Raw genomic sequence first — 18,241 nt, 5'->3', positions numbered from 1 at the left:
TAAAATACTGGTAATTATGTAAATATAAGTACAATTCAGTAAATGTTAAAAATTTAAATAAATAAAATTGCTATTACAAAATTAAAGGCTTTTATTTTCATCATGTTCCATCAAAGATAACACAAGTTACAATAATTGAAATAAATGCTTAACATAGATTGTGTAATTACATCTTTACTTATTACTAAAACTCAATAAAAAGAGAATTCCTTTTTTAATAAAATACTATAACTAAAATAAATAAGAAATGCAATAAGCAAATATCCTCACACCAAATAAAAAGTCTATTGCACCAACTCAACCTTCAGCAGACTGTCACCAATCATTGCAGCCCAGGTCTGTCAGCATTTTGTCCTTTATCTTAGGTTTTGGGTCTTCTTTGATTTTCGTATCAACAGCTCCAACTTGACCCAAAATGAACTCCAATTCTGTATTTAAAAAATGTTTATAAACACCTTATTTTTTTCCTTAATAAATTGAGGGACATAAACACCTTAGTAAAGAACAGCAAGGTTAAAAAAGATAAAAACCATTTAATTAGACTCTAGGCCAGTGAATCTCAAAGAGGTTCAGGTAGACGTAGGAGAGAGGGTCAACAATGGGTGTAAAATAAATAGGGGTCCACTTAAATCTGTTAAGTTACGAAAGGGGTACATGAGGAAAGAGTTTTGGCAACTCTAGCTTTAGAGGGATGCAAACTTTGAATAAACTATGATAACTCTTTGTGCAATTGTTGATTGTTTTTCTGCCAATGTCACTGTGTAGTTTCACAACTAAAAATCGAGTAGTGTGTACACCTCTATATAAGGTCATACAAATCAAACAGTTGGGCGATAGTTTAGTCAAAGGTGTGCGCCTCCTAAAATATTTAAACTCATGGGTCTTCAGTCACTTAACATAACCAGATTATAACTGTACATACCATCACAAGTCAAAGCAGTTCCTCTCAATTCTAGTGGTCCCACAAACTGCTTCATCATATCACCCTCAAAGTACACAAACACACTGGGCAGGTTCCTCTCCGGGTAGTTGGGGATGCAAGTCTGTGCCATTGCCTTCAGGAACTTGGTATATGGGAACTTTATGGCCAGTTCACGCATATGCTGATTTAGGAGGGCACATTCTTGTATGCTGTAATAATGAGTCATATATCAACATTAATGTATAAGGTAAAAATAATACTAACATTTAATAAGCATTGATGCATAAAACTAAAAAAATAAAGCACATTGAGAGTAAATAACCACTTCAAAACAAAACAATATAAACATATTATTTCTTATGTTAGTAAATTAATGAAAATGTATATTTAATGATTAACTAGCTTTTGCCTGCAACTTAATCTTTATCTTAGTCTATGCAGAGTTAAATAAAAAACAAATTAAACTCTATGCATTCTTGCAGGTTATCTACATCTGGGTCAAAGCCCTCAAATTCTATTCCTAGTCATTTCAGAGATACATAGTAACAAACATCTTATTTACCCTTGTTTATACAGATGTATAACAACCCAAATGCCTTCACCAGCTTTATTCACCTCTTGAACATAATCCTGTCCTGAGACCTCTCTCACATCACCAAATCTCGGCTTTTCTGCCAATCTCTTCATTTCAGCTATCCTCCGCCTGCGGTACTCCAGTAGTACAGCTTCGTCTTCATCATCCTCTAGCTCATCTAAGCCATCTAAGTCCAGTTCTGATAGTTGTTTCTCTTCTGCAAAGAAATGTTCAAAACAGTTATTTTTTTTGTAACCCCAATAATATGTAAGGAATTTGTATTGTATAGATAAGTGTAAACTATTGATGTGCATTTATTGTGCCAACTACTGTCACAAGGGACAAAATAATCTGTTAAAAATTAAAATAATCATAGTACATAGATAAAATAATGTGGTTATCATTAATTTTCAAGCAAATAAGTAATATACATGTAACCGTATACCGTTAGACTGAACAAATATTAAGCAATCGTTCTAAAAGACACCAGTTGCACATAACCTAAAAAGGTTTGTAATTGTTATTTTTTGTGGCATAATACTTACTCTCGGCTTGTTTATTTTGTATGGTCTCCTCGATCATGTTCACAATTTGTTCTTCCGAGATTTCTTTCTCCTTTTGAGGAATAATTCCCTTCGCTCGTAGGACATCGTTCCATTCTGTATCCTCGTTAGGGTTCTAAAAATAAATTATTAGTTTAGACGGAATGTTATGCAGTATTTTATCGGGATATTCAATAGATGATATACCTGCATTTTGTTACTATTTTCTTATGACTTTTTTATCGAAGGTGTAATAAATACAATTTTAGTTTTCTGGAAATTTGACACCTTTGGAATACAGATCCGACAAATGACAATGACACTTGGTGACACTGACAATTGCAAACAGACTATAACTAGTGTACAGGTTAAAAATTTATTTAAGCTTGACAGTTTTCTATTGAAACATCTTTCGTTTTAGGCGAAAATTTAAAGAAAAGATAATAGAAAAGAGAGAATAATGCAAAATATCAGTCGTGGTCATCATCACAGGCTATTTTTCAAGACTAACAATGAAATTAATTGACATTTTGATGTAAACGCTTATTTGAATTTGACAATGACACGTCTTTTTAATTTTTCATTCTCTGTTGTCAACCTGCGTTGAGTTGGAAAAATTGCATGTCGCTATGTTCAGTCAAGTCAGAACTCGAAATAAATAAATTGGTCATGGCTGAAAACGAGGGACGTAAACAACGGGAATCGAATTTCCTTGACGGAGAAGGTAATTAAATGTTAAATATTATTGCTAAGGGCGCGTGCGTCGCAAGTGCGTAGTGCGAACATCAGCGTTGTTGTCCGCAAGTTACCCTCGTGTAGCTCTCGTGACATTGAAAATGGGTTCTTTTTATAATTGCTGCCTGGATCGTGGTGCTGGGCCTCGAGAGACAGAGTGTGCTAGCCGCCTGTCGCACTAAGTGATACTGTCAACTCAGTCGTCCAGGAAAATGACTGGTGGATCGGACAGCAATCTCTCTTCAGGTACTGATTTTGTTTTGTTGTAATATTTGAGAAATATAACTCGGAAATGTTAAAAGCGATGTATCGGTCAAACGCCAGTAATTTATATGACTTAACCTCTGCGACATATATTCATAAATTACAATACGTGCGTTCAATTATGTTACAGAAGTGTTCGTACATTCGCACAAATATTACGTTTTTATATCGTCGACAAATGGCAAAATAATGGTTATTGTGTTGTGAAAAGTTTGTTTGATTAGCTAATGATGACAGGTAACCTAAATTTAAATAAAAGTGCAATGTTTATAAAATGTTTTTCGTCAAAATCAAAACGTAAATATAAATGTATATTTTTTACACATGTGGAAGTTGAAATTTGTGCCAGTAATTTTTTATAGTTTCATTACTTTTTTATCATACAGATTAAATTTATTTTATTTAAAAGATTGAGGCAGTGCTTTAGACACATCATATTGGAATTATATCAAAGTCTAAAAATAAAGAAAAATCACCTTTGTGTTATAAATAATGAATGACACATTATGTTTACCCTTTGTAACCATTTTGTATAAAATAAACAACCTAAGTGATATTTCAGTAACCAATATAATATAGCTTACAGAATAAACCATTATAATCATGCATTTTTTGTTGGTTTACTATATAACAAATTTTATTGCCACTTGTAGTTGAGTTTTTTACATGTTTTTTTATCTGATAAACATATAGCCCTAAAAAATTTATCCTGTTCATATGAAACATATCATAGGTGCATATTGGACATTACTATTGTTAAAATGAATGTGTTGTTAAAGCAAAGCAGTATTTCACCATACACAATGGTGCTGTTGTCGAATAACAATAGACTTGATGCTTGTGAATTGCACATATAATGTACCATTTAAATACCCCTGATCAGTCCAAAGTTTAACATCTCCATATGAATTTGTCAAAATTTCCCTTCCCACCACTGGCCAGTAGATTCTCAGATAGCTTAAAAATGATGTCAATGTCAGATAGAGTACCAAAATCTGATATTTCCAGCGCATATTTTTTATGTTGGATTGTTGTCTGACATTTTACAAGAATAGATAAGTCCTAAGTGTAAAGGACTATTGGGTGAATTCTGAAGTTATATTTATTTATGTGTATATTTCTAAGCTTTTTAAATGATAAGGCCATGTTTAAGTTCTGAATTCTGTTAATGTTTTGATGACTGTCAGTTTGTAGGTGCTTATGAAGTGAGGAATTTGGCCCTTAGAATTATTTGGTAAACTTTCAATAATATTTTTATAACAGTCGAGTTTATAGTCCTTAGTAATAATGTAAACAATTGAATTCTCAAATCAAGGTAATTATTGCAAAATCAGCCTTGCCAAAAAATTATAGTTAACTCTAGCTGTAACTAGCTCTCGCCCACGACTCCGTATGCGCGGAATTAAAAAAAATCTGAATTAGCTCTTGTTATTCCAGACAGTGTTTTACATCTGAACTAAAGTTCATTCATGTCCCAGATATTAGTATGTCTGGGACATGAATGAATATCCCTTCTAACAATCATCCATCCATCCATACTTCGCATTTATAATACTAGTAAGATTCTTCATGTTTACATATCTATCTATCCATTGTAATGAACAATGCTTTGTGCATAAATCACGTATCGTTGACCGTTTCCCGCGCTTATTCAAATATTAACCGCCATATTTGTCGTAGCGGCACGGTCGCTCTGATAACCTAAATACTTACCATGTTAAATAACTCCTATGGATATTTTCTTTTTACACTCTGTCACGATTTTCAACTATCGATTTATGTAAATATTAGCTTTCGCCCGCGACTCCGTCCGCGTGGAAACAAAAAAAAACACAAGTGAGTAGCCTATGTGTTCTTCCAGTTCATTCTTTACATATGTGCCAAATTTCATCAAAATCCGTTCAATCGTTTATGCTATAAACTCTAAACACCCATCCATCTAAACTTTCGCATTTATAATATTAGTAAGATATAAGATTATCTATACCAATATTATTGATTTGAAAAAAGATTTTGTATTTTTGTATGTATTCGATTCACATAAAAACTACTGGACCGATTTCAAAAAATATTTTACCATTAAATAGCTACGTTATCAATGAGTGACATAGGCTATATTTTTCATTCTTTTTTGATTTTATCCATGCGAAGTCGCGAGCAACAGCTAGTATAATATATATGAGGTAGTTTTTTCTTATTTATAAGATTTAACGCTTCATATTCTCTATTCAGCAGACTTACGAAAGACTTGTCATTTACGAACAGTTCATTTGTGCTTACAGTAGGTTTCTATTGTCGAAAATTATTAAAATTCGTTATCAATATATCGATATATCAGAAACGAAAGTAGATCGACGTTATGAAGGTCTTGCCCACCTTGACCGAAAACTCGTTTAGATTAATCCTTTTAATTGATACGCGAAACCCTGCTACGAAATAAGTTATGTCATTTTATACCAGTCTATGTTCACTGCCAAAACTCTGCTACAAAAGTATTGTTTCTTTTTAATTAGAATTAGAGATGACAACATATTCTGGTACTTTTGTTTCGGACAGTGGAAACTAACGGTTAACCTCCACTCAGGCGCGTTTTTAACGCGCGTTAAATAAACGTTCAAATAGAACAAATGTACATCCACGTATTTTTTAACACGGCATCTCTTTGTGTGAGGCTTTTTGATTGCACTGCTTTGGAAACAAGAGTGAATTGTAAACGTTTGTACGACTGCGTTAAAAAAGCGCTAATGCAAGCAATAAAAAATCGCCAGTGAGTATGAAGGTTTACAAAGACTGAAGTAATATCTAATATTACTGTATTTTAATATTATAAATGCGAAAGTTTAGATGGATGGATAGATGTTTGTGTTTGTAGCTTTTATTTTAACATAAATAAACCAGCGCTTGACCACGACTCCACTTAAGCTAAGTGAAGACGCGGCCGAAGGATAGAGCGCGCTAGCTTAAACGGCCAAATGGATCTGGATGAAATTTGGCATAGATAATAGAAGATAGTCTGGAAACACATAGACAACTTGCTTTTGTTTTTTTTTATTCCACGCGGATGGAGTCGCGGGCGAAAGCTACTAAGTTATACATTGAAATGGAACTCTTATTATATGTGTTTGTGTTTAAGTTTGGATATTATAACTATTGGTTATCATAGCTTGCATTTAGAAAGATAACGCGACAAATATAAAGCTTATCTTGATATAATTAACTACAGAAGCTTATTGTGCACAGATAAGTGTTTTAGCTGATTTATTGGACGTTATTGCGTTGCATTTATCTAAAGCTGATTGTATTAACATCTATATTTCTGCTTCTGTCTCTACTTTAAAGAAAATTTCACGATTCAAATCTTTTTCATCACACGCACACATAAGTGCAATGATGGCTTATATTATATCTCAACTGCCCCCTGTATCGTAAACTGAACCATGTTATAGTAGTTTAGGGGAGGCTGAAAACCAGCGCGACCTTCAGTGACAAGCTGGAGGCCGCATCAGCTGAGCCTTTTCCTTTTGACCAAGAGTTTGTGTCTTTATTTTTATTTCATTAATAATTGTAAGTTGTGTTCTCTTAATTTTCTTTTGGTCAATAAATAGTGTTTTTTTTTTAACTTCTCAAAGTAGTAAAATTCAATAATCCTTTTTGTATGTTTATAATAAACTAGCTGTTCTCATGCGGCTTCATCCGCATGGAATTATAAAAACTTTATTTTATTGTTTACATGTGTCAAATTATTAATTGCAAATGTCGACATGACATGATGTGAAACCATGGCAACGTTGCTTCCTTGATGTTGGCAACAACTTATGGTCTCTTTCCCACATTAGGGTTTTTAGCAAAAATATTTACCCCCTAAGTCTAATGGCGTAAAAATATATAGTCTAAAGCGTGTCGTAAGTGTAGGGCTTTTTAATAAATAAAAAAATATTCAAAAACATGCTGTAATTGCTGACATCTTAGGCAACATGAAGAAAGAAGTGTATGTTTACGCTTTATTATAATAGTATAGATTAAAAAAAATATATGCAGACGAGCGAAACCGGGTCTTGCCACTAGTGTCATTATACTGTTGAAAAGTAACAACATTGAGAGTAAGTTTATAAGCAGCTAACTCGATTAGCTCAAGTATATGAGACCTTGTTCTTATTTTTTTAATAAAAATACTTGTAAATTTACACTATACAGTATTTCCACATATTGTAGGGTGTCGTTATTTTACTTATCGATGTATTTTTGGCATTGCTTTTATCTCGATATTGCAAGATAAAATGTTACTTGTTTTATAACTCGTAATATATGGTTTGTTTATCCAACCAATTATAGCTTGTTTTTATTTAAAGCGAATTTAGATAGCTAGACTAAGTAGCAATGCTAAACTAAGCAGTACTTTGGTGTAGCTTTCTCATGCCAAATCTAAGCTATTTCCTAAGACCACTTGATATCACTCAGGCAATAGTGGGATAGCTAGCAATAATGGTCCATCGTTTTATTAAAAATAGTACAATTAACCTAGTAAAAAGTACTAACGTTTAAGTATAGATTTTACGCGTTCATGAATCACTAGCTGTCGCCCGCAACTTTGTCAAATTTTTCTTCAGTTCAACATACAAATTTCAGCGAGCATCTGTTAAGTCATTTTGGAGATACATAAACAAACATCCATCTAAACTTTCACATTTATAATATTAGTTTAGCACGTAGACCACGTGACTTCTCTCAAAAGACGGGCTTGTGTCTTATCTCGTAACCATTCGATACATCTCTTTATCAGTAACAGATAATAAAGATATGCCACAAAAACGTTTCGAATAAAACTATTTTCACGTCGCAATTTCCTCTTGTGATAAGCTATCGGAACATTTTATCAGCTTAGAAAGGACGTATTTTCTAGACCAGAGGTGTTGAACTTATGGGCTGGGATAGGACACGTCATTGATTCTAAAATTCATTATGCAATGCGTAAAAAAGTAGTTTTAGGAACGAAATGTACTTAAAAATCATATTTGATGGTACGTCTATGACCGCATGAAACGTTAGTTTAGAAAAATGGGATGTTGATGTTTTTAAACAATTATTACTAGCGATATTAATTTTAAACTGCACTAGAGATATCGTCAGGAATGCGCGCGAAATCCCAATTCTTCTGACGACAGCTGTCAGCTAGGGACGTGACGTTTATGCAGACAATCTAGTGTTGCATTAATTCCAGAGCACGGTACTAATTTTCTTCTTAACAATGTGAAGGTTCACTACCCCTGATCTAAGTAATTTTTTTTAGTATCCCAGCTTTTCACTCATAGGAAGTGCTGGTCTTTAGTTAGGATTCAATCTCGATCAATTTAATTGATATTATAATTGATTTTTTTTTATCCTAATTAGATCAAAAAGATGTGGAGTGTATCGCTGACTGAATGTCGTCCATTTGTGTGGTGTATGTACATATGTGTGTTTTCGCTGTGAGGTGAGTCTGTGTATTATTTTTTTTTTTTTTTTTTTTAAGAGAAGGGGGCAAACGAGCGGCGGGAACACAAAGGTGGTCAACGACGCCCATGGACATCCGCAACACCAGAGGAACTACAGATGCGTTGCCGGCCTTTGAGGAAATTGTAGGCTCGCTTCTTGAAGGACCCTAAGTCGTATTGGTTTGGAAATACCGCCGAGGACAGACCGTTCCACAACGCGGCTGTGCGGGGCAAAAAGTTCCGCGAAAACCGCACGGTTGTGGAATGCCAGCCATCAACATGGTGAGGATGGTACCTGGCGGTCTGTCGTGTCGTCCGATGACGAAACTCGGCGGCAGGAATCGTTCCAAACAACTCCTCGGAACACTCCCCGTGGTAAATACGGTAAAAAATGCAGAGGGAACTGACGTCCCTCCGCAAGGCCAGAGGATCTAGCCGATCGGTAAGAGCTCGGTCGTTGACGATTCGAGTCGCTCTCCGTTGTATGCGGTCAAATGGAAGAAGCTGGCATTGGGGTGCTCCCGCCCAGAGGTGCGAGCAGTACTCCATATGGGGCCGAACTTGCGCCTTGTAAAGTTGAAGGCGGTGGCCCGACTGGAAGTACTGCTTCGCCCTATTAAGCACACCCAGCTTTTTAGAGGCCAGCTTGGCCTTGTCTTCCAAATGACCGCGAAACTGAACGTCACTCGATATGTCAACGCCGAGAATACCGATACTGGCTGTGGCAACCAGGGGAGTGTTCTCAAACCGGAGATTGACGACAAAGGGATCTTTTTTATGTCCTGTCCTGTGTATTATAATTGATTATAAAGATTGCCTTTCGTAATATTACACGATAGCACCTACGTGATACGTCGTGATTTTATATGATGCAATAATTTCAATTGGAAAACATAAAGTCATGACTGTCGATGTTTTTTGAAGGACATCTAAAATGTAACAATAACAATGTTTAACTTCATTCTTCGACTTTGTTCGCGCGGAAATTAAATTAAACTCAATACCTAAGACCTAAGACCTACCAGAATATGTTCTACATTTATGCCAATTTTTAGCAAGTTTCGTTGAGCTTTTCTAGACTTTTTTTTTGTAATAATATTAGTAGATGTTTGTTAATTTACTAACATTTTCTTAAACCATTTCAACTAAGCTCTAGGTTTCTATACGATATGGTTTACGGCAATAGTCGAATGGTGGGATTCCAACTCTCGACCGAAGATCGGTAGTCCGTACAAACCATTAGGTTATTGGCGCTTCGAGATAGGTAGTAACATCATAAATGAAATCGGCGAGTTCGCGAGCTATTAGCAATAAAAAATCAATGTTGCTACGTTACGGAAAGATTTGGACATTCAAATACGCTGTATACTTTCAGCTGGCGATTTTCCAACAGCTTTTGTCATTCCAAGATTATCGCAATACTATTTGATAATATAAGGTTTCGGACACAATGGTTTGGTGGCGAAGAACTAGGGCTTCGAATTTTTAATCTTCAAGTCTGAGGTGGTTTACTTATTAATGACTAGCTTTCGCCCGCAACTCCGACCGCATAAAATTAAAAAAATCAAAAGTAAGTAGCCTAGGTGTTCTTCCAGACTATCCTGTATATCTGTATCAAATTTCGTCGAAATCCGTTTAGTCGTTTAGGCTATAAACTCTAACAAACATCCATACATCCATCTAAACTTTTGCATTTATAATATTAGTATGATAGAGTCCACAATATAGTGTTAGTAAAAGGTAAACTTAAAAACTTCGAGGTTTTACAAACAGAGTTCTATCATAGTGAAATGAATGGGTTTATAATTTTTTTATATATGTAATAGTTGGACAAGTTATTAAAAAAATCTTCAATAAGCGAACAACCACAATAAAATCTTTACAGAGCTTTCGCCTTAAAGCTTTAGCCAGATAATGTTACGGCGTATAATTGAATAACATCTGTACGGCTTCGAATTTGCGGTTTTAAAGCTTTCTGTTCATATTACGATACCTTTTTTAAGCTTGGCATACTTACAGGATAGTGTAAATAATTAATGGTTTCTTAAGTGACTACTTAAATGTTTGGATGGATGGATTTTTTTAATTGATTGTAGAAGATGGGAAGTGGATTTGACTATGGAGAAAATGCATAGGAAGGGGAAATATCCTCTTTATGTGCGTCCCCTCCTCCATCAGATAAGGGTAGGCCACGCAACTGTAATGGCGGATGTCTATATAAATTCAAATATAAAGTATTAACAAATTTAGCATGTTCAGTGCAAATATAATACGGAGTCCACCTGCCGCCACACTTTTGGCACACGCAGATTAGGTGCAATGCCAGATACGAACAGTATTCACTTTCCGTCACACGTTACAGCTTCGCTGAAATTATTTAGGTTATATATTTTTGTAACTGTTTCATACGAGGTTATCTATACGTTTAGGAGTCGATTTATAAACTAGCGGCCTGACCCGGCGTCGCATAGGTAGATTTTTAAACGCTTTAAAATAATAAATAGGCTATGTAAGTTAGAGATAATGAAACATTCTAATAGTAAAATAATCTATATCTGTACTATATATTTTTGTATGTATTGAAAAAAACTCAAAAACTACTGTACCGATTCCAAAAATTCTTTTACCATTCAAAAGTTACGTTATCGCTAAATAACATAGGCTATATTAATAATTTTACGTGGACGAAGTCGCGTGCAACAGCTATTGTTACAAACATACATTAGTAAAAAACTAGATTATTTTTACGATATTCATTCCCCTGTATGTAATTCTACTGCATTCTACATTGTAAAAAGTTAATGATAGCTTTGAAGCAGGAAATGCCGCGGGCTATCGTACGTCATGTTTGAATACATATAGATCTAGAGAATATAAATTCAGTTTAAAGCCAATACGATTTACGTATTCAGGTAAAGTGACATCATTTGACAGACGCAAGGATAAATCATCTATTTTGATTAAATCTTTACATAACAGCCAAACATGCAAGAAAGTTGTCTCGCTCTTTTATCTTATAAAAAAGGTAGATAATTATATGTTTGTCTCCAGACTATTTAGAAGGTACTAGCTGTTCGCGTGCGACTTCATCCGCATGAAATGAAAACTTTATATTATTGTTTACGTTTGTCAAATTATCAATAGCAAATGTCTAAATGACATGACATTACAAACCTTGGCAATCTTGCTTCCTTGATGTTGGCAGCAATTTATGGTCTCTTTCCCACATTAGCGTTTTTGTCCAAAATATTTACCCCCTAAGTTTAATGGCGTGAAAATATACAGCCTAAAGCGTGACGCAAGTGTAGGGCTTTTTACTGAAAAATAATTATTAAAAAATATGCTGTAATTGCTGACATTTTAGGCAACAAAGAAGTGTGTGTTTACACTTTATTATAATAGTATAGATACACATGGTTAAACAAAGACTATCATATTGTTGGAAATAGTTACGTATAATAGGATGTTTGTGAGTAGCCCCAGTGGTAGAGAAGGTAAGGAGTAAAAGGTTAGCATGGTATGGGCATGTTATGAGGAGGGATGAATCGCATGTTACAAGGAGAACGTTAGTTATGAGTGGTACATTGGTAGAGGTAGACCTAGAAAGAGATGGATGGATTGCGTGAAAGGTGACATGATCAAAAAGGGAGTGATGACTGAGATGATGTATGATAGAGTTATTTGGCGGACAAAATCCTGTTGCGCCGACCCTACGGGAGTAGGATGATGATCATGAGTTACGTATAATACGAGATATCTGCTAATTCTCACTTTACCACGTAGAAATCATATTAAGAAAGGTAGGTGTATAGTTTAATGTTTTGTATAAATTGACAATGATATGACCTTGACAATCATACTACGCAATAAAGTCGTAAGTACACTATAAGCCATATAAACCGGGGTTAATGATAAACCTCATGCGTCTTACAAAAGTATGTCTATGTAAAAGACGTTCTCATTACGCCGTCCCGTTAAATTTTAAACACGTGGCCACTTGAGTTAGGAATTTTAATGATCTCCGAGAGATAACAGAAATAGTGAAAGTGTTTTTACACCATTCTTCGCGATGTTACTAACAACTTTGTTTTGAAGTGTACCTTTGGGGTTATACATATTGAAGTTTTAGGAAGGAATGTTATGTATGTACTAGCTTTCGCCCGCGACTCCGTCCGCGAGGAATTAAATATAAAAGTAAACACCCTATGTGTTCTCACAAACTATCCTCTACATCTATGCCAAATTTGATCGAGATACGTTCAGCAGTTTATGCTACAAACTCTATCAAATATCTATCCATCCATCCAAACTTTAATATTTATAATATTAGTAGGATTTCGTAACACCTTAAGATGTATAATTTGTTTATATAATACTAGCTGTATCTCGCGACTTCGCCCGCGTGGACTTAAAAAATGTAGCCAATGTTATTCGCAGATAAATTACCTTTCTAACGGTGTAAGAATTTTTTTAAATCGGCCCAGTAGTTTTTGAGTTATTTCAATACATACAAAAATACAAATCTTTCCACTTTATAATAATAGTATAGATTAATGTTATCTAGTAAATAATATTTGTTTGAGCTACTGAGTTGTTGCGTGGTTTAAACTACACTTGAGTGGTACTCAGGGTCAATGTAGAGGTCTTGAGACTTTTTTATGTTAGAAATCGCAGGTTACACGGAACTTTGTTTTTTTTGCTTATGCATGTTTTGTTTTATTTACTACTATGTTATGAAAACGGCCTATTAACTCTAGTTTATATAATTTTACTTAAGAAAATAAGGAGTAAAAGGTTAGAGTGGTATGAGCATGTTATGAGAAGGGATGAATCGCATGTAACAAGAAGGATGTTAGTCTTGAATGTGGAGGGGTAGACCTATAAAGAGATGGATGGATTGCGTGAAAGGTGATATGATCAAGAAGGGAGTGATGGCTGAGATGACGGATGATATAGTGCTTTGGAGGACGAAAACCCGGTGTGCCGACCCTACGGGAGTAGGATAAGGCAGGGGAGATGATGATGATCGTACAGAGAAAAGATTTGTATTTTTGTATGTATTATAATAATTCAAAACTATTAGGCCGATTTCAAAAAAAAAATTCACCGTTAAAAAGCTACATTATCACTGAGCTGGCCAGCATTTTTATTATCCTTTTTTATTGTAAGTCGCCAGCAACAGTTGTTGCTTTATATTTTAAATAAGATTAACTGTGATTTCTAATATTAACTAGTTTCACACGTTACAGTCGCAGTTAAATTAGATACTCTCATTTTAATGTCTCATAAACATTAACACGTATATACACTTAAAACAAGAATTTAATGTCCGCTGAAGATAGAAGCGAAATAGTAAAGTTACATGGACTTGGTGAAAGCTTTTTATAAGTTTTATCGCTTCAAAAATAATTGTAATATGTATATATACTCTTCAGAACATTTTTTGTCGAGTCATCATCCTCTCTATCCTACTCCCGTAGGGTTGGCGTGACAGGTTTTTGTCCTCCACGTAACTCTGTCATACGTCATCTCAGTCATCAATCCCTTTTTGATCATGTCACCTATGACGCAATACATCCATCTCTTTCTAAGTCTATTTTAAATATATCAGTTTAATATTTAAATACAATAAATAAATAAAAGAATTATTTTATTTATTTATTTTATTAATCTTTATTAAGAATTTACCTTCCGTTATCTAAAATGGTAGTGAGATTTTAAAGAGGTTTTATTTTACACCAGCTTTCACCAGCGACTCTATCATAGTGGAATTAAAAAAAGTAAATAGTCTATGTGTATATCCAGATTATCCTCAATATCTAAGCCAAATTGTATCATGATCCCTTCAGCAGTTAGGCTATAAACTTACAAGCATCCATAATAAACTTTCACATTTATAATATTAGTAAGATTCAGAGTGTTATAAGGACGTATAGTTGATTAATATTATTATATTTTCGATTTATTACTCGCATTTAGTACACCTTAGTTACCTTTCTGACTACTCAGCTTGGGCTGGCAATGTTCCAGACGGGTTATTGACATGCGATGCGGGCTGGGCGTGCGCCAGAGCAGTGTAGTCCGATATCACGGTATATCTCAACAATGTATATTGAAATCTGCATGTTCTTTGCTAGTTAAAGGGTAAACATCTAGGTAGAGCAGCAGGACACTGCAGTACAGCTATTGTAACACACTGACACTTCGCTGTCCTTGTGTTAAACTACAGATTTCTGGAATATGTCGGTGCGAATTTTGAAGGTCAATTTTTATTAATGCTTCTATAAAAATGTATATCATATTTGTTTTAATAAAATCTTTAACACTACGTATATTAATATAGATATTTATATATAATGGACTATTGATAGAAATAGAAACAAGTTTCGAATACGTAATAGGTTAGTATCAACACTTAATGGCTATGAGTGTCTCATGACGCTTTCCATGTTATCTAACCTGTCCCCTTATAAAGTTCATAGGTTCCATTCACTTATATGACAAGTACCTACTATATAGTACCATCCTTCGGCTTTATTAGGTGGGATCGTGGTCAAGCGCCAGCTTAACGAACATAAAAATCTTAGTATTTCCTTTTTTACCATCATCTCCCCTGCCTTATCCTACTCCCGTAGGGTCGGCGCGCCCGGTTTAGTCAAAGCACTCTATCCTCCGTCATCTCAGTCATCACTCCCTTCTTTATCATGTCACCTTTCACGCAGTCTATCCATCTCTTTCTAGGTCTACCTCTACCGGTGTACCCCTCCACATTCATTCATTCATAGTATTTCCTTTTTGACCTACTTCCCAAAAGGAGGTACTCAATTCGTCTGTATGATTTTTTCTAAATCTACCAATCGACGTGATAGTGTGTCCATATACAACAGCAAACACATGTTGAACTTGTTATCTTTGTTAATTTTCACCAGAGGCAAAGGGATGACAATATGTTTCGACATTTAAAACACATGGTAACATTCTAACTTTGTTTATGAACTGGAATATTCTTTTCGAAATTACATTTATATTTTCTAGTAAAGTGTCTATTTATTATTTATGTATTATTATTATCTATTACTTGTCTGAAAGATTTTTTTGTTTTTAAGATAAGAGATTAAGAGTTCTGTCCCACCACTGGCTGATAGCGCTCAGATAGCTCAAAAATGACGTCACCGTCAGATAAGGGAACAAATTCCGATATTTCCATCACATATTTTACACGTTGGATTATCAGACAATTTACAATTTGGTGGGACAGACCCTTAGTAAACTTTACTGTTAAGGCCATGCAGGTCAAATGAAACGTATGCGTGTTTACCTTTTCACTTCACGGCTACCATATTTGAACTTTCTATTTTTTTGGTGGCCGTATGGTCAATGTAGTTTAAAAGTTTACAATATGTTTACCGGTTTCATTCGTAAATATTCACAATTTTAATATATATGGTGAAATAATTAATAATTTATGTTGAAAATGTTATTTGGAATTTTTAATCTTCGACGTACAGTGTCGCTTATTTTTAACGACGTGCCATGAATACAGAATAATGATGATTGGTCAAAATTATTACAATAATATTGGTTACCCTTGTAATGATGATATTGCAGTTGTTATGCTGAGATTACACCCGCGTCATTGTTACGATTTCAACGAGCAATGTTTATTTTTGTTAGACAATTTCGGCCAACCAAATGTTACGCATTTAACTATAACGATAGATATGAATTTAGTGATGTAACGATGTAATTGATTTTGAATATCGATATAGTAACATGCATATTCTTGTCGATATTTCCAACAGCTTGAAACTAAAGTAAAGAAGTTCAAAATTTTGAGCTTACACCATTACATTTAATTTAAATGATTTAAAGTAAAACTTTATATTACATACAGTTTTATAAATTGCTACTTACTAATTAAACATAATATTTGTTCAAGGGCATATTAGAACTACAATTGTTATGAAATAGTAACTATTATTTATAATTTCAAACTGATATATAAAAAATACTCAATAGCAATTGATACGTGCAATAATAACTCGTGTCTAATTTCGTTCCATTTAGAATTATCGATATGATGTTTTACAAACATCACTAAAGCTGACGTATACAAACATGCCATTTCGCCGATCTAACAAACGTCGAGGCGTGTTTCTGATTGTGTAATGCACGGCGCCTGTACTTATTCAATTGTTACAATTCGTAACGTATATTACACACTATTTTATTACTGTATGGAATTTTATGTTGTTAATACAAAGACCAGCTGGTACTAATTGATTTCTTTAAAGATCTCGTTCTCAAGCTTGATATGCATCGGTCTACCAAAAGCCTTTAACTTTGAACGAGAAAAAGTACATCTTGATAATTGTATTTTTGTGTGACATATTTCATCGGTGAATTTGTTTTCGGATTTTTTCGATACACTTTTATAGCTTTCGGTTATTTATCGGTCACTTTCGGTAAAGTTAACTCACTAGAGCAGTGCGACCTTCGTCGCTTCTCGACGTAACTGTGACTCCTTTGTTTAATGCCGAGGTTAAGGTACATAAAATTGAGTCATAGCTACCAGTATGTAGAAACGAGGATCTTTGTCTTCTGATCTGCTTTACGTAGAACAAACTGCGTATTGTATTTACGGATGACTTGTTACGTTTGTTAAAAAGAATCGATTACAAAGGTCACTATATCGAGCAGAATTTATTTATACTTATGGTAGAGTTACTTTTTTATAGTTTGCATGATTTCTTTTACCGTCTGAACCCCAGCATCCAATTATGTCATTATCCTCAGGGTCGGATCAGGTTTGAATCAACGCCTCTTGATAACTGGTTCTGAAATACGTAGACCTTTGTGTGCTACGGTCAGTGTGATTAATTCTGGCATTAAATACAATGCCCAGGATTTTTTAAATACTAAAATACTTTAAGAGAGATGGTAGATAAGCAAATTGAACGTACACCTAATGTAACAGTTAAATTTGTCCAGTCTTAAAATACTACATTACAGTACGGGTAATTTATTTAAATTTGACCCGTTGCTGCGACCCGATCTGTCTTGAATATAAATTAAAGACAATTGTACAGTCAAATCATTGTTTTTATTCCCGTTTATTCAGTTTAACATTTATCTATACAGTTTACATCCGGCTCGAGGGACCAAAAAGTTGTTTTTTAAAATCTAGAAACAAACTAAAATTGATTATTAAAAAGTTTGTACTTGTATGGATACTAAAAAAACACAATATATAATTATTAGAATATATGCAAAAAGAACCAACAATAGTTTTTCTGTTCGGAACTACAATTTTTTATATGTTAAATTACTTCTGTTCATATATTTAGTAAAGTTTGTGAATTAATGAAGCAGTTTCTAATTGTAGTGGTAATTTGTTATTCTCATAAAGTATTGTATGAGAACGAGGTTTAAGTGACAGGATGTTATTGCAAACTTAACGGATGTTTATGCAACATTACACCCGCCTTTAGAGCCGGCAGTTATCGCGTTGACAACCGATACTGCAATTTAAATACCAGTGTTGGTAACTGAAAGATTATGTAACAACACTAATATTATTCTAATCGCCGGTTTCCGAGTTTTAACCATACGACAGTGTTATTGGTTTGATAACTTCATGGAATGCGTTTCCGAACTGTGTTTTTGACCGACTTCCCAAAAGAAGGAGGTATTCAATTCGACCGTATGTTTTTTTTTTTTTTTTTTTTTTTTT

General features: G+C 34.2%; 2 protein-coding genes across 4 annotated transcripts in view; one reads left to right on the top strand and one right to left on the bottom strand.

Moving 5' to 3' along the window:
* Positions 1–76: 76 nt before the first annotated feature.
* LOC106101130 (viral IAP-associated factor homolog) lies at positions 77–2,361 on the bottom strand. The gene is made up of 5 exons (XM_013280255.1): positions 2,246–2,361; positions 2,042–2,174; positions 1,485–1,713; positions 923–1,131; positions 77–428 (listed from the first exon to the last, which is right to left on the bottom strand). Exons 1-5 carry the CDS (start codon positions 2,249–2,251, stop codon positions 316–318), a joined length of 690 nt encoding a protein of 229 aa, XP_013135709.1. The 5' UTR covers positions 2,252–2,361; the 3' UTR covers positions 77–315.
* Positions 2,362–2,620: 259 nt separating this feature from the next.
* LOC106101114 (atlastin) overlaps positions 2,621–18,241 on the top strand; it is a 30,459-nt gene continuing 14,838 nt past the window's right edge. The window contains exons 1-2 of one of the 3 annotated variants that reach the window (XM_013280231.1): positions 2,621–2,762; positions 2,930–3,019. In XM_013280231.1, coding sequence (XP_013135685.1) covers positions 2,986–3,019 — 34 coding nt within the window. In that variant the 5' untranslated portion in view covers positions 2,621–2,762; positions 2,930–2,985. The other 2 variants (XM_013280229.1, XM_013280230.1) reach the window with 2 other exon arrangements.

This window comes from Papilio polytes, unplaced genomic scaffold (assembly GCF_000836215.1).
Source record: "Papilio polytes unplaced genomic scaffold, Ppol_1.0 DF824024.1, whole genome shotgun sequence".
NCBI classification, from domain to species: Eukaryota; Metazoa; Arthropoda; class Insecta; order Lepidoptera; family Papilionidae; genus Papilio; species Papilio polytes.
The sequence above is the reverse complement of the archived record's forward strand: the minus strand, read 5'-3'. Positions and strand labels throughout refer to the sequence as shown.

Excerpts from the sequence above, each read along its gene's own strand:
- LOC106101130 (XM_013280255.1), bottom strand. Across the intron at positions 1,714-2,041 it reads ACAAAATAAACAAGCCGAGA|AAGAGAAACAACTATCAGAA; the intron begins GTAAGTATTATG and ends ATTTCTTTGCAG. Across the intron at positions 429-922 it reads AACTGCTTTGACTTGTGATG|AATTGGAGTTCATTTTGGGT; the intron begins GTATGTACAGTT and ends TTTTAAATACAG.